Source organism: Acartia tonsa, chromosome 13 (genome assembly GCF_053477335.1).
Source record: "Acartia tonsa isolate MP-2025a chromosome 13, ASM5347733v1, whole genome shotgun sequence".
In the NCBI taxonomy this organism is placed as follows: domain Eukaryota; kingdom Metazoa; phylum Arthropoda; class Copepoda; order Calanoida; family Acartiidae; genus Acartia; species Acartia tonsa.
The window spans coordinates 23,023,187-23,037,802 of record NC_137272.1 but is presented as its reverse complement, the minus strand read 5'-3'; the positions used below and the strand labels follow the sequence as shown (position 1 = coordinate 23,037,802).

Below are 14,616 nucleotides of genomic sequence, written 5' to 3'. Positions count from 1 at the left end.
ATTCATTTTTACAACTCCCCTTCCACTTTTTGTCCATCGATCTCCCCTTTGCAACTTCTACCCATCCAAATTCGGTGACTGAAGTGGAGTTCATAGATATTTCAGTATTCTTCAAACCTGTTATACCCCCTCTCTTTTTCCTTTCCCCATGAAGGATGAAGTTTAAATCAGAGATTAGTTACAGTGGCATTATAGGAACCGGTTCTAGCCCATCCCTTATTCTCTTCCCCACTTTCCCTTTCATTACAAAATTCTTCCATCAAAACTTAATAATGCTACTCAATAATGTAGCTCACCAAATTTACAATTAAGCTGACGTTGGAATAGGAAATACATATATTTCATTATGAAAATAAATTATTTAAGTGCGTCTGTTGATAAAGAAAAAGGCAAAAACACTCATTTAGCTCTTTATTTTTGATTTTTTCAGTTTAAAAATATCATACTCTGTTATTCCGTGGCTGATTTAGGCTTTTAAGGTGTCTAACATATATCCTGGCCAAGACAAATTTAGATCTGTTGACCAATCCAAAATCGGTTCAGTCAGAAGGATACCCAAGCAGTTTTGAAACAAATTTTCTAACAATTTTGTCTGAATTTTTACATTTATATTCTGCTTATTCAGTTATGACACTCTACAAGTGTTATGGTCCGTTTCAGAGTTTTGCTTTAATGAATGTTGCAATCCTTGTTATATGTAAATTTATGAAAAATATATCCTATCCTTATTTAAAAAATTAATAATTTTACATCACATTCCTGAATTTAGCCACAATTTTTTTAAGGCAATCTTGAAGATAAGCCCACGGGTTTAATTTTCTGCTTAGTCTGACCATAAACAGCCTCAAATTGTTATTGTTGGCTTCTTTACCTTCTTCAGACAGATTTTTAAATCCAATGTTTCAATTGTTCACAATTAGTTCTGATGAATGAGCTAGGATCTTATGGATTGTTGGAGGTATTGTCATCCAAGATATTTTGATGATAATATGGTTATAAAGATCCCTGCACAAGGCATCATATTTACAACATTTTTGGTTCTACCTAAAGACATAGCAGAAAATTTGAGTTATAGTTATTCTCCCAAATATTCACAGGCATTTCTGTCTTTGACATTCTTAATATTCCTTGTAAAAATGTTCCGGGGTTTAACATTGTGAATTATTTTTCTAGCAATGTTTCCTGTTGTAAACACACCACATCAGATATGTCCCATTTAATACCTGATTCTTTTTCTATTTCTTTTCTAATCTGGTCTTTCATTACCATGTTCTTGCATCTTTTAGGGTTAAATTTAGATTCTGTCCACATATTTTGCACCCGAGGCACTAAACACTCATGTGACCTTAACATGCCATGTAGTATTTGCTGGCCTGGGCTGATTACTTTTTGATTCCTATTTGTGTTACACCCTTCTGTACAACATAGTCACTTTGATGCTTTAATCTGACCACCACCTTGAATAAGCATATTACAAATGGCTTTTGTGTCAGCAAGATCACGGTCTTTAGGCATGCCATTATTAACTCTTTCTTTATCTCTAGCCTGTTCCTTAGACAGGGAGCAAAACTCACAATAGGCACCACCTATTCCTGTGTATAAATTGATGGCCTTTCTATCCAAACAATTGCAAACTGTATTAACTTCTATTGATATAAATTGTCTGTAACAAGTCCATCTTTCTTTAACTTAGCCCTGTCTATTTCATTTACATCAAGTAAATTTCCTGTATACTCCTTTCCTAAAAAACAAAAATGTTAACATCAATATAAAGCAAAGCTCTAAATGGTAAGACAAACAATAAATAACAATTATAGAGTATCAAATAAGCAGAACACAAATGTCTAAGTCAAACAAATTTGAAGTAAACTTTTTACAAAACTGCGTAAATAAAGGATTCTGTTTAAGAACATACTTATATTTTTGGGACTTAATAAAGGAGATTATTTATATCATTGTACTGTATTATTATCCTATTATAAATGAGAAGAAAATACATGATGCAATTTGAGGGGCTCTTGGATTTTAAATTAGAGATTTATGACATCTTTTCTTGGTATTGTAAAGAAGAAACATCTGTCTATATCAATGAAATATTGTTACTTATCATCTAATCAGCTTTTTACACCAATTTATTCTAGGAAAAAGTAGGAAAAGCAATGTATGATGATTTTAATGAAAACATTCACTATTTCTTAGACCATGTTCAGCAAAATGGCTGTATTTTGCCTAATTTTTTGGTTTATCAAAAAATCTGTTGTAGGGCCACTATTGAATGGTAATGCTAGCCTTTGGGCCTGTAACTCAAAATTGAGGAAGAATTTAAGTTTACCAAAAAGTCCAGTGTGCCTCCAACCCCTCTCAAATTAAATAAAAAGGTGAATGAAGCAAAAAATAACCTTGACTCACTTATAGTTGGAAATTTTTTATGAAACAGTCGACATGCACAAAATTTAGAAGGGCGTTCAAGCCCTCCCCCTTCCCCCCCTATCAACCAATTAAGGTCTGGAAAGTGGCTTGACTGTTGGAGTTAATGACAACTTTTATCTTTTTTATGAGCAAGGACTACCCAACCCTAATTATAGAAATTCATTTGCTTCTTTCTGTACATTGTTACGTATTAAAAATAAATTAGAAACAACAATTTACAATTATAATTTGTTTAACTGTAGCAAAATTATGTAATAGCTCTTATAAGATTTTAAAGGAAGTTTCCAGAATATAGAGGGAGGGGCCAAACAGGTTGAAAAAATCCCATTTTAATGAGTTCACAATTAATATTGACCCCAAATTCCCCCCCCCCCCCCTTGTTCTCCAGTTCTTTTCTTTTAAATATCAGTTTTCCTTCTCCCTTTTTCTCTCCCACAACCTCTTCATTCTCCCCAACTGTCTTAACCTCTTTTCGAGGAAGCTTTGTGTTTATCAAGTTCGAAATTAAATTCCTTATCATTAACCAAAAACAAAGCGCAAATGTCGTCTTTTAGGGCTTTCCTTTCATAATGTGGCGCGGCATAGAGTGTTTGTTTATTTTGGATGCGCACGTTCTTTACTTTTGAATGAGATATGAGAGTGTGAAGATTTCGGAGAACAAAATTGGGCCTATCATTGGTCTCATTGTGTGTGAACGACCCTAGTATATCAGGGATTTGAAACCATAAGAGCTTCAGGTAGAATTTGTTAATTTTATTGGGAAGTATGGTGTATAGGACGATTATATGTAGTTTTAAAAAGGCTTTAGCCAGCTAAGCATGAAACTTAATTATGATTAATATATGTTTTAGTAATTTTTATGTGCCTTTATTTTTGCATTTAACAATGATTTATTAAACCAAATAATTTTCCTTTAAAGCCAAAGTTTCCAAAGATTTTTACCGTAGAGAAAAATGATTTTTAAAAAGCAAATAAGATTACGTGGTTATAAATAACTGGAATTATGAACTAATTGATATTGTAATTTCAGGTCTTTGAAATAATTTCATCAATAAATCTATATTCAAACCTGCTGTTGAAACTTGATGGTTCCTGGTATTGGGGGTTTGTATGTTCGCCAACTGATCTCGTGAACTTCCCGCTAATTCGGAAGTCAAGCTCAACCAAAGTGTCATGGTTGAGACAATTTCAAAGTATCTGATGAATAGGCGTTAGCATTCATCAAGAGATCAATAGCATCTAGATTATTGATGCAAAAAAGAAAGAGCTGCACAAGCAATTTCAAATGATTGGAGTTTGAAGGAGCTGCACAAGCGAATTTCAAAGAAGTGAAGGTTGAAGTTTAGGCATTAGCAAATTTCAAATAACCTGATGGTTGAAGGAGCTGCACAAGCAACTTCAAATGGTTCTGAAGAATAGGCATTAGCATTCTTCAAAGAATCTGAAGAATAGGTGTTAGCATTCTTCAATAAATCAATAGCATATAGTGTATTGATGCAAAAAACATTGACAATTTTTCTGTGAAATAATTACCTCACTAAAAAGCAGAAAATTGAGCGAGCTATCGCTATTGGCAATGAAAGGCTAGAGGTGTTTGACGAACAGATAAAAGTGTTTTATGAAAATCTAAAAGCCTGCCAAAGTTTTAGTTCATGTGAAAATGTGAATTTAAAATCAATTCGTGACATTTTTAGTGAGGTCAAGGACCAATCTGACCTAATAAAAAGTCTAAAATCTGCCGTGGAGACTAGTGAGATGCGCAAGTTCAAGCGTGATTTGGATGAAGCTAGTGAACAGAAAACTGTTGCAGATAAAGTTTATGCGTCGTTGGAACAGTGTACGAAAATTCTGCACTGGCTTGACAATGATTCAGACGACGTGAGGTCGAGCACTGTCGCCAGGAACCTCGACGTCGTTGAGAAGGTGAGGATGGACATGGGAGTGCTTAAAATTTCCATGGAGTTGCGCCAAGAAGTACGTGATATGTACCGAAGGCTTAGAGAGATGGAACGTCGTTCATCTAACTCGGATAAGCTTGGTGTCTGTGGCACCAATAATTACGACAGTTATCATAGTCGTATGTTGCATGAGGCTAGTGCTAGTGTGAATACAGTCTACAAATCAAGTTCTGCGCCTAGCACATGTACCTTTCTGCTGCAAATAGTTCCAGTTGTAGCACCTGGCGGCGGCGCCTGCCATGCCGCCGTCAGGTTTGATTCTGGTGCAAATCTATCACTTGTGTCTGAGAAGTTGTCCAGCAAGTTGAAGCTGAAATCTACCGGCAGATATACAAACATTTCTGTTGCTGACGGTAGTGAATCATCCTGCCGCAATGTGGTGTTCTATCTGAAGGACAGGGATGGTAACTTGAGAGAATTTGAGGCAGCTGTTATGCCTAACCTCGGAGGTGGCAACGAGTTGCGCTCGGTCCATCCGGAAACCGCCGCCGAAATATTTAAGATGCCGCCAGAAAGATTTACATATATTAGTGGAGGCTTAGATATCATCATTGGAAATACACATCCTGACGTGTTTCCATCAACCTACCAGAAAGTGGGCCAGTCTATGTTGTGGCGAACCATTTTTGGTAGTGGTTTTATCTGTACAAGTGCTGATTATGGAGCTGGTCAGCAGAAATCTGCGTATAAAGCTGCCGTAGCTGTTGATAATGAACCGGTTGGTACTGCCGTAGCTGTTGATAATGAGCCGGTTGGTACTGCCGTAGCTGTTGATAATGAACCGGTTGGTACTGCCGTAGCTGTTGATAATGAGCCGGTTGGTACTGCCGTAGCTGTTGATAATGAACCGGTTGGTACTGCCGTAGCTGTTGATAATGAGCCGGTTGGTACTGCCGTAGCTGTTGATAATGAACCGGTTGGTACTGCCGTAGCTGTTGATAATGAGCCGGTTGGTACTGCCGTAGCTGTTGATAATGAACCGGTTGGTACTGCCGTAGCTGTTGATAATGAGCCGGTTGGTACTGCCGTAGCTGTTGATAATGAACCGGTTGGTACTGCCGTAGCTGTTGATAATGAGCCGGTTGGTACTGCCGTAGCTGTTGATAATGAACCGGTTGGGTCTGCCGTAGCTGTTAATGATGAACCTGTTGGTTCTGCTTGTGATGCTGTTATTGAGAAACCTGTTATTTCTGCAGTTGACGCTGTTGTTTGTGTTGCAGTCAAATCTGATGTTAAAGATACTGCCGTAGCTGTTGATAACATTGCTACGGCAGGTGAGGCTGTAGCCGTTCACAATGATGATGCTGAAATTGGTTGTGTTGCAGCCGGTTCTGATAATGAGGTTGGTGCTGTTGTGAATCAAGAATCGACCTGGCTGCTGCCAGGCTGGCCGCCCGACACAGGGTAAAGGGCCTGCAATATGGCGGGTGTTGCCGCCAGAAAGTTATTGAAAGTCTACCAACCCACAAATCTAATTTACAACATAAGCTATTTATGTGAAAATGATCTTTAAAGAAAAAATATTACAAGTTATATATTAAGCTTGTGAAGGGAACCTAAAAGGGTTCTGTAAAGAATAAGTATTCATTATTTAACTAGTTATATTGTTCATATTTAAGCACAAAAATTCTACAAAATTGTTTAGACTTTTAAAGCAGATTTTAAAAGATTTTGTTTCTTTAAGTATGACTTCGAAAAGCAAAAGTTTGTGTGTATTAACTACCAAATGATTTTTGCAGTTTTTTTTAGATTGAGAAAAATAGATTTTTTTAAAATTATTTTTCGAGGTATTTTTTTCATGGTTCACGTTTGCTTAAAAAATGTTATTTCTCAGATTCTCATATGAGATAATGCATTAAAGTAAAGAACACAACATGTAAAATTATTATGATAATGTTTAAAATATTTCTTATTATTATTTTAAAAAGATTATCGCAAAAAATCAAGATATTTGTTTTAATTTGTAAGCAAATAAAGGTTTTTCCTTCACTCCGGAGGCAAGGATTCCTAATAATCCACGCGTAAAGATTTTTTCTTCATTCCGAGAGCAGAGATTCGTAGTAATATATGTACCTAGCGACTTTGGACAATTTTAAACCTTGAGAAGTATTTTATAGCAATTATTTTCCTAGGTACATATATTTTCGTTCATGTTTAAAAATGTAAACTCTATTTTCTATGAGATAAGCATTCATAATAATGAACACGATGTATGATATTATTAAGATATTGATTATTATTTATATGAATATCACAGAATTAATTTAAGATAAACTATGCATATTTTAAATTAACCTTTCCTTCATTTTTATCGCAGATATTAAGATAAAAGCGGTTTAAAAAAATTTTTGATCAATAATTGATTCTTATTTTATGAAAACTAAGAACATTTTTTTAGTAAAAAAGCTACATTTTCATATGCCTATTTTTATGCCTAAAATAAGAATCAAATGAAATGCGATTAAATATTCTTCTATTTCATATGCTCAAATTTAATTTTATTGAGTTTAATTTCTTTTCAAAAGTACAATTCATTTTAAAACTTACCTGAAAAGTTTGACAAAAAGGAATAAATGTGTCGAGGTTGCGTGATTCGATATTTATTCTAAGAAAAAATCAAGTATTTTTTTAGCAGATTTTTTTAAAATTATATATGAATTTCAATCAAGTAAAACATTTTTATTCAGATCTAGGAATGATTGAAAATTCATATTTAAAGTTTTTTTTTACAAAGAAAAATTGGTATTTTTTTCATAATTTCAATGAAAATTCTAACGAAGATATTATTATTTTGCTATTCTTTAAGTATTAAAAAGTTTTATTGTTGATTAAGATATTACAGTTCTTATTCATTAGGTTTGAAAAACTTTCTGCCCAAGGATTTTGAAAAATTTTTTCTTACTACTCTTTTTGATGCTTAACAAATTTAGTTTTAAGTACCTATAAATCTTAATTTTCTTGTCTAAGATTTATTTCGTTTTATTTTTACCATTATTTGTTTACATTTACATTTCAACCTGATTTCGTAGGTACTTATTGATTTATTAATAATGATTTATTACCTATTGATTATGAAATGATTATTATTTAGTATAGTTGTTATATTACAACATCATGATTAATAGGATTATCTATTTTAGGATTTGTGTATGTGATCTTGTGATTGTCATGTGCACGGAATGTTGTATGGTACAAACCAATCCCCATCCTTCTATCCTAAAATGTGAGGTATTATGAGTCCTAGTGAGGAGTGTAATATTGTGTATGCATTTCACGGGGTTTCATTTAGTTAGGAGCAAAATTGTCACGTTTTCGGGATGTGGCCATTCTCATGTGATTATGGTGAGTTGAGTTTAGTGAGAAATGTTGCTAGTGCTCAGCGCAAAAAAACCTTGAATCTCGTTAAGGAAGTTAATTTGACTTTCAAACGGGGGGTGTGTCTTAACCTCTTTTCGAGGAAGCTTTGTGTTTATCAAGTTCGAAATTAAATTCCTTATCATTAACCAAAAACAAAGCGCAAATGTCGTCTTTTAGGGCTTTCCTTTCATAATGTGGCGCGGCATAGAGTGTTTGTTTATTTTGGATGCGCACGTTCTTTACTTTTGAATGAGATATGAGAGTGTGAAGATTTCGGAGAACAAAATTGGGCCTATCATTGGTCTCATTGTGTGTGAACGACCCTAGTATATCAGGGATTTGAAACCATAAGAGCTTCAGGTAGAATTTGTTAATTTTATTGGGAAGTATGGTGTATAGGACGATTATATGTAGTTTTAAAAAGGCTTTAGCCAGCTAAGCATGAAACTTAATTATGATTAATATATGTTTTAGTAATTTTTATGTGCCTTTATTTTTGCATTTAACAATGATTTATTAAACCAAATAATTTTCCTTTAAAGCCAAAGTTTCCAAAGATTTTTACCGTAGAGAAAAATGATTTTTAAAAAGCAAATAAGATTACGTGGTTATAAATAACTGGAATTATGAACTAATTGATATTGTAATTTCAGGTCTTTGAAATAATTTCATCAATAAATCTATATTCAAACCTGCTGTTGAAACTTGATGGTTCCTGGTATTGGGGGTTTGTATGTTCGCCAACTGATCTCGTGAACTTCCCGCTAATTTCGGAAGTCAAGCTCAACCAAAGTGTCATGGTTGAGACACCAACCAACTGCAATTTTCCTGAAAAAGATTTACTTAAGGTCGAGAAGATAAAACATTATGATAACCGGTTCTACCCCATCCCTTATTCTCTTCCCTACCTTCAGGTTGGCATGGTGATGCAGATTTCAGACCTCAGATTTGGCGATTTGAAAAGAATTTATCTTCATATTATATCGAATTAGATAATCTAGCAAGCATCGCTTTTATATTATCTATATATTATAGATTGATGTCTGTCCATCTGTCTGTCTGTCTGTCCATCTGTCTGTCCGTCTGTCCATCTGAAGCTTAAGATCTCGGTAAGCGCTAAACTAATTGGGCTCTACTCTTCAGGGAATATACCTACTGGTCCTGTGATGGTTTCAAGCTATTTTTCTGGGGGATGGGACACCCCCAACGCCCCCAAAAACTCAAAGAAAGCACCCCCCCAAAAAAATTTATTTACATTTTTTGTAAAATCTAAGTAACCACTGAACCGATTGGGCTCTACTCTTCAGGGAATATACCTACTGGTCCTCTGGTGGTTTTAAGCCTTTTTCTCGGGGGGTGGGGCACCCCAACCCCCCCCCCAAAAAAAAAAAAAAAAATATCCTAACTTACAAACTTTTAATCTTTTTTTATTTTTGTAAACAAAACCCAGTAATTTGGGTGGGAGAACCCCATGAATCCCCTCCCCCCCAAAAAAATCAATTTTTTTTACAAAGAAGGTGTATCAACTATTTTTTTTTTATAGCTAGCCGGTTCTTTTAGTAAGTAGTAGATGTAAAATTTTTCATAGAATTCAGATATGCAATCGGTTTTTTTGTAGACCTCTTATTTTTTAAGTAATTTAAGTTTAAAAAAAAAAATTAAGTCGATTTTAAGGTACTAAAATGCAACAAAAAAAAGAAAGAAAATGGTCATTATGAACAAAAATAGTAAGATCTTTAATTTGACACCTTACTTTTTCAATTCTGTCAGGTAATAATTGAAAAAATCGATTTTTTAAAACCTACGAGAATAAAAACTTTGAACTTACTTTTATTATTTCACAGGTAAAAAAATATGGGTTCATATATACCTTTAGAATCAGAAAAATATTACGAATCCATTGTAAGCAAAATTGAAAAAAAAGTTTACAATATAGTATATAAACTACAATAAAAGGAATTATATGAAAATATCATATTATATTGTACAGGCAACATCTTAATTCTTGAATTGAGTATAAAAATGGGAAGTGGGTAAAGAGGGGGTAAAAAAGGGAAGACGATAGTGTTGCCTGAACAAAAAATATAATTGGCCATTTGTTTATTTTTTTATTTTTTTACTTTTTTTCAATTTTGCTTACAATAGATTTGTAATATTTTTCTGATTCTAAAGGTATATATGAACCCATGTTTTTTATGTCTGTTTGAGAAAATATTTAGGTCTAAAGTTTTTATTAAACCGAGGTTAAAAAAGTAGATTTTTTCAATAATTACTCAACAGAATTTTAAAAGTAAGGTGTCAAATTAAAGATCTTACTATTTTTGTTCTTACTGGCCATTTTCTTCTTTTATTTTGTTGCGTTTTAGTACCTTAAAACCGACTTAATTATTTTTTTTTAAAAACTTAAATTACTTAAAAAATAAGAGGTCTACAAAAAAACCGATTGCATATCTGAATTCTATGAAAAATTTTACACATACTACTTACTAAAAGAACCGGCTAGCTATAAAAAAAAAGTTGATACACCTTCTTTTAATTTTTGTGAATGCGAACAACCTGGGTTTAATTTTTACAAATTGAAATTTTTGTATATATGGCAAACAACCTGGGTTTAATTTTAACGAATTGAATTTTTGCGCATACAACGCACAACCTGGGTTTAATTTTACCACAGAGTAATTAAACAAAGAATAACCTTTTTAAATATTTCTATTTAGAAGGGTTGACTTCCCGTTACTTCATAGGGCAAAGCTCCTAGAGGCTAGGGGCGAAACCGCTAGTAGAGAAAAATAGTAAATCAAACGGCGAAAACTGAGATCTGAAATTTGCGTCACCCTTTTAATATGACGCAAGACGCATAACCGCTACGACCGTGGCATTATTTTAAACCCAATCATTTTCCTCTCCCCTCTTACCCTTTCTAAACCCCTTTTTTTCCCATCTCCACTTTTTTATCAAAATCTTTGCCACTGGTAAAAGCAATTGTCCTTGTTTAATGTTTATTGATGAAAATTATAACAGGGACGAATCCAAGCGCAAACTTCAGGAGAAACTGATCCAACTTCTGACGGAGCTTATTCAAACTGAGAGAAAATATGTAAAGGACCTAGAACAGGTAACTAAGCATTTGTTAAAAGCAGCTATGGCCGCCAAGAAGCTGTAAAATGTCAAGAGTGAGCAATGTCCGTTGGTTAAGGAAAACTTAAGACAATTTTAAGTCTGTTTTATACAAAGACGTCTAAGCTTTCTGGGGACGATGGAAACCTAAATTATGATGCTTGAAACGTAAAAAATACTATGTTCTAAAACAAAGGTTTAAAGTTAAATAAATATCTTCGCTTTCCCCTTGAAAAATATTTCACTTGAATTATAAGTAAAGATTAAATGGAACAATTTTGATGTATATTAAACCCAATCTTGGACGTCCAAGCTCTAGGTTTAGTGGGGGGGGGGGGGGGGCAAACCTAAATTATGGTGCATGTGCTATGAAAAAAATTAAACTGATTTTTAAAATATAGTGTTAAATTAAGCCAAATTTTAAGAAGGGTTAAGAGGAGTCTATAATATATTGAATTTAAGATGAGAATCGAAGTTTTACTTATTTTAAACTTAGTTTCAATCAACATCCTAAGTGTTTAATTATTTCAGACATGTTCAGTCTACATCCCAAACCACGAGTTTCAATACAGGAAAAAGAAAACAACCTCCGACCGACGGAGGAGGGGTAGTGTCAAAGATACGAGGTAAGAATACCTTGTTTCCATTTTATCAGGAGTCCTAAGGGATAAGACAATGGATGATAAATTGATTTACATACCAAATAACGATAAACAAAATTATCTCTTTAGTAGATAATAATTATTGTTAGAAAGGTTTGGTCACTACTAGTTTGGTACCCAAAGTTTTTGAAAAGACGAATAAAAAATATTGTTATAAAACTTTGTGTACCTGTATAGTTTAAAGTCCAATGTCTCCTTCCTCCCTACATTTCACGAATCCATTTGTTTATATAATATTTTTTGTTAGTTTTATACCTAGGCTTTGTTAAGTAGAGCCTAAACTTTAGGCCGGGCTCTGCAGTTATAGACCCTGCAGGAGTAAGCCAAAAAGATAAAAAAAAAATTTTAGGGGGCTTAAGGGTTTTGCTCCCTGGTCAATTAGAGGAAAAGCACGGAAAATATTTAATAAAAAAATTTATTAAGCAGTGGGTAACAAAAAAGGCAGGGAACCCATAATAAGCATCATATCTTAAGATTTTTAAAAATATTTTGTCAAGTTAGGTGACCCCTAGTTAGGTGACCCCTCTGTGATGACTGCATCCGCAAATCTAGCTAAGCTCCCCATTAAAGATATTCCTTTAAATAATTGAGTAAAAGAAGTGTTGTCAATAGTCCAAATGATTCTTTTGTTTATATATTCAAAGTTTCACCTAATTTCTATCACAATTATATTCTCCTGATCTCCTTAAAAAACTGCAAAAATCCTATTTTTAGATTTGGAGGCAGGGATGCCAACCCCGGGTTATCCGTGTACTCATGGCTGCCAAATTTATTTTGTTACTCTCCCGGCGCGGAGTTGACCCCACCCAGGATCAACAAGTAATCACCCCCGAGGGAGTGGTGTGCAACCCAAAGAAAAATTGTTTGCCTTTGACAATCGTTTTCTTCATGACTAAAACTTTCATATACTTTATACTCATATTCTACTAAGTGATAATTATATTTTAATTGAAAAAGTTTGAGGCAAAGAAGTTTTTCTTCGGGTAATATATCTCTCCTTTGGAAATTAGCAGGGACAATGGGAAATATTTTATGCCTTTTCAGTAAATAAATCAATAATATTATTATTGGTCAATTATTCTTTACTATTAATTTGTCCATTTTTACCTTATTAATCCTTATTTCATAATTATCCTCTTCATTTCATATTTTAGCAACTTCTGTCTGTCTGTACACCACAGCAAGATAAGAACATTTCTCGTATTCATTCGAATCCGGTGGATAGGAACCGGTTCTCATGAATACGAAAAAACTATGTCTAGCATCGTATTATATCCAGTTTTCTACGAATATAGAAATGTACAATCATAAGATTAAAACTAGTTTTTTTAGCCGGTGCCTTCGGCACCACGGGTCTAAAAAAACTAGTTTTAATCTTATAATTGTACATTCTATATCCGCGGAAAGCCGTTTATAATACGATACGAGAAATAACTATTCTTGTATTAATTCGGTTCTCATCCATATAAAAAAAAACTATGTCTAGCATCGTATTATATCCAGCTTTCTACGAATATAAAAATGTGCAATCATAAGATTAAAACCAGTTTTTTAACCCGTGCCTTCGGCACCTCGGGGCTAAAGAAACTGGTTTTAATCTAATAATTGTCCATTCTATATCTGCGGAAAACAGTTTATAATACGAGGATAACTATTATCGTATTTTAAACGAAAATATATCTATTCCAGTATAATTTTTACTGTAATTCATTGGAATACCAATTCTAGCACTGTCAATATTACGAAAATACGATTATAGTTATTTATATATTATAGACAGATTTCCGCAATTATTTTTATTCGTGGAAAATTTTCTATAATACAATGCTATACATGATTTTCAGTATTGCTGAGAATGGGTTATAATCCAGCGGATATTTATCAGTTTCGAAGCCATACTTGAAATTTTATCAAAATATTTCCCTTGTGAATTAAAGAAGTTTTTTTTAAATAACAATAATATTACTATTCCTATAACTATTCCTATTCAAGACTGCAGTAATATATTCATTGATTTATGGATAATACCTGCAATAATTATGTTTTTAGGTGTGAATCCAGTGCTAGCAACGCAACCAATGTTTACACGATTTGTACTGAAATATCAGCTGATATCAAATCTCCAAATTCTACTGAGTAAGAATTTTTTTATGGGGTGGAGGTTATTTTTTGCTAGGAAACAACCATGTAAATGCATGATCTTTGTCTGGAAGTCCTAACTGTGCATGCCTATTAGTAAGGCCTGTTTAATCTCCCCAAAAATAGCTATACATACACCTTCCCAGAACATACAAGAAGCTACAATATAGAGGAAAACCAAATTCACCGGTGTCCTGGATAGGAAACAGGTTTTTTTTGACATACGTCTCACAAGACCTACGTAGTCATGACCGGGAGACAATGACGGTTCAGTACATGACATTCGTTAAATCACAGCTGATCATTTTTGTGGCTTTTTTTGAAAATTACTTTTATACCCAAATTTTCATAGTTTTTCCTTCAAAAATCACAATTTTCTCACATTTGCAGCTTAGATAACTTAAATTTACACAAGAAAAGTATAATAAATACAGCTGAACTAAAAAACTGTGTTATCATTAATAACAAATCTTTAAGAATCTTGAATAATTTAAGATTTGTAGTCTAGAAATGAAAAAGAGTTATTTGAAGTAAATATTTGAATTGATGTCTATACAACTCTTGTAATTAACTTTTTAAAAAATATTTCATGTCCCTGCATGCCTCATGACATATTATATTTTTAAAACAAGTTTCCTTGAAATATTAACAAGTTATCCTGCTCAATATTGGTTCCTGGCTGATTTGATGTCTCAACATCAAAACAATATCTGCTTGGAGTATAACATATATATCCACAACCACAGTTGCCATGTTTAAAGTCCTATATTACCATATATACCAGGCTACAATTGAATATACAACCAGTCCTTGGTTCAAAAGAGCTAAGTAGAAGGTTAATATTTTTAACAAGTGAGATTATCACTTGTAAGTGTTTGACATGAACTTGGAATCCGTGTAAAGACCAGTCTATAGCTGGTCTTGATTGAGTCTCTGCCTTTTGTACACACTGC

General features: G+C 33.4%; 1 protein-coding gene across 1 annotated transcript in view; it reads left to right on the top strand.

Moving 5' to 3' along the window:
- LOC145304592 (uncharacterized) overlaps positions 1-14,616 on the top strand; it is a 53,447-nt gene that overhangs the window by 10,246 nt on the left and 28,585 nt on the right. Inside the window, exons 4-7 of the mRNA XM_080146512.1 lie at positions 10,768-10,860; positions 11,394-11,488; positions 12,239-12,343; positions 13,574-13,660. Coding sequence (XP_080002638.1) covers positions 10,768-10,860; positions 11,394-11,488; positions 12,239-12,343; positions 13,574-13,660 — 380 coding nt within the window. The remainder of the gene's footprint in view (positions 1-10,767; positions 10,861-11,393; positions 11,489-12,238; positions 12,344-13,573; positions 13,661-14,616) is intronic.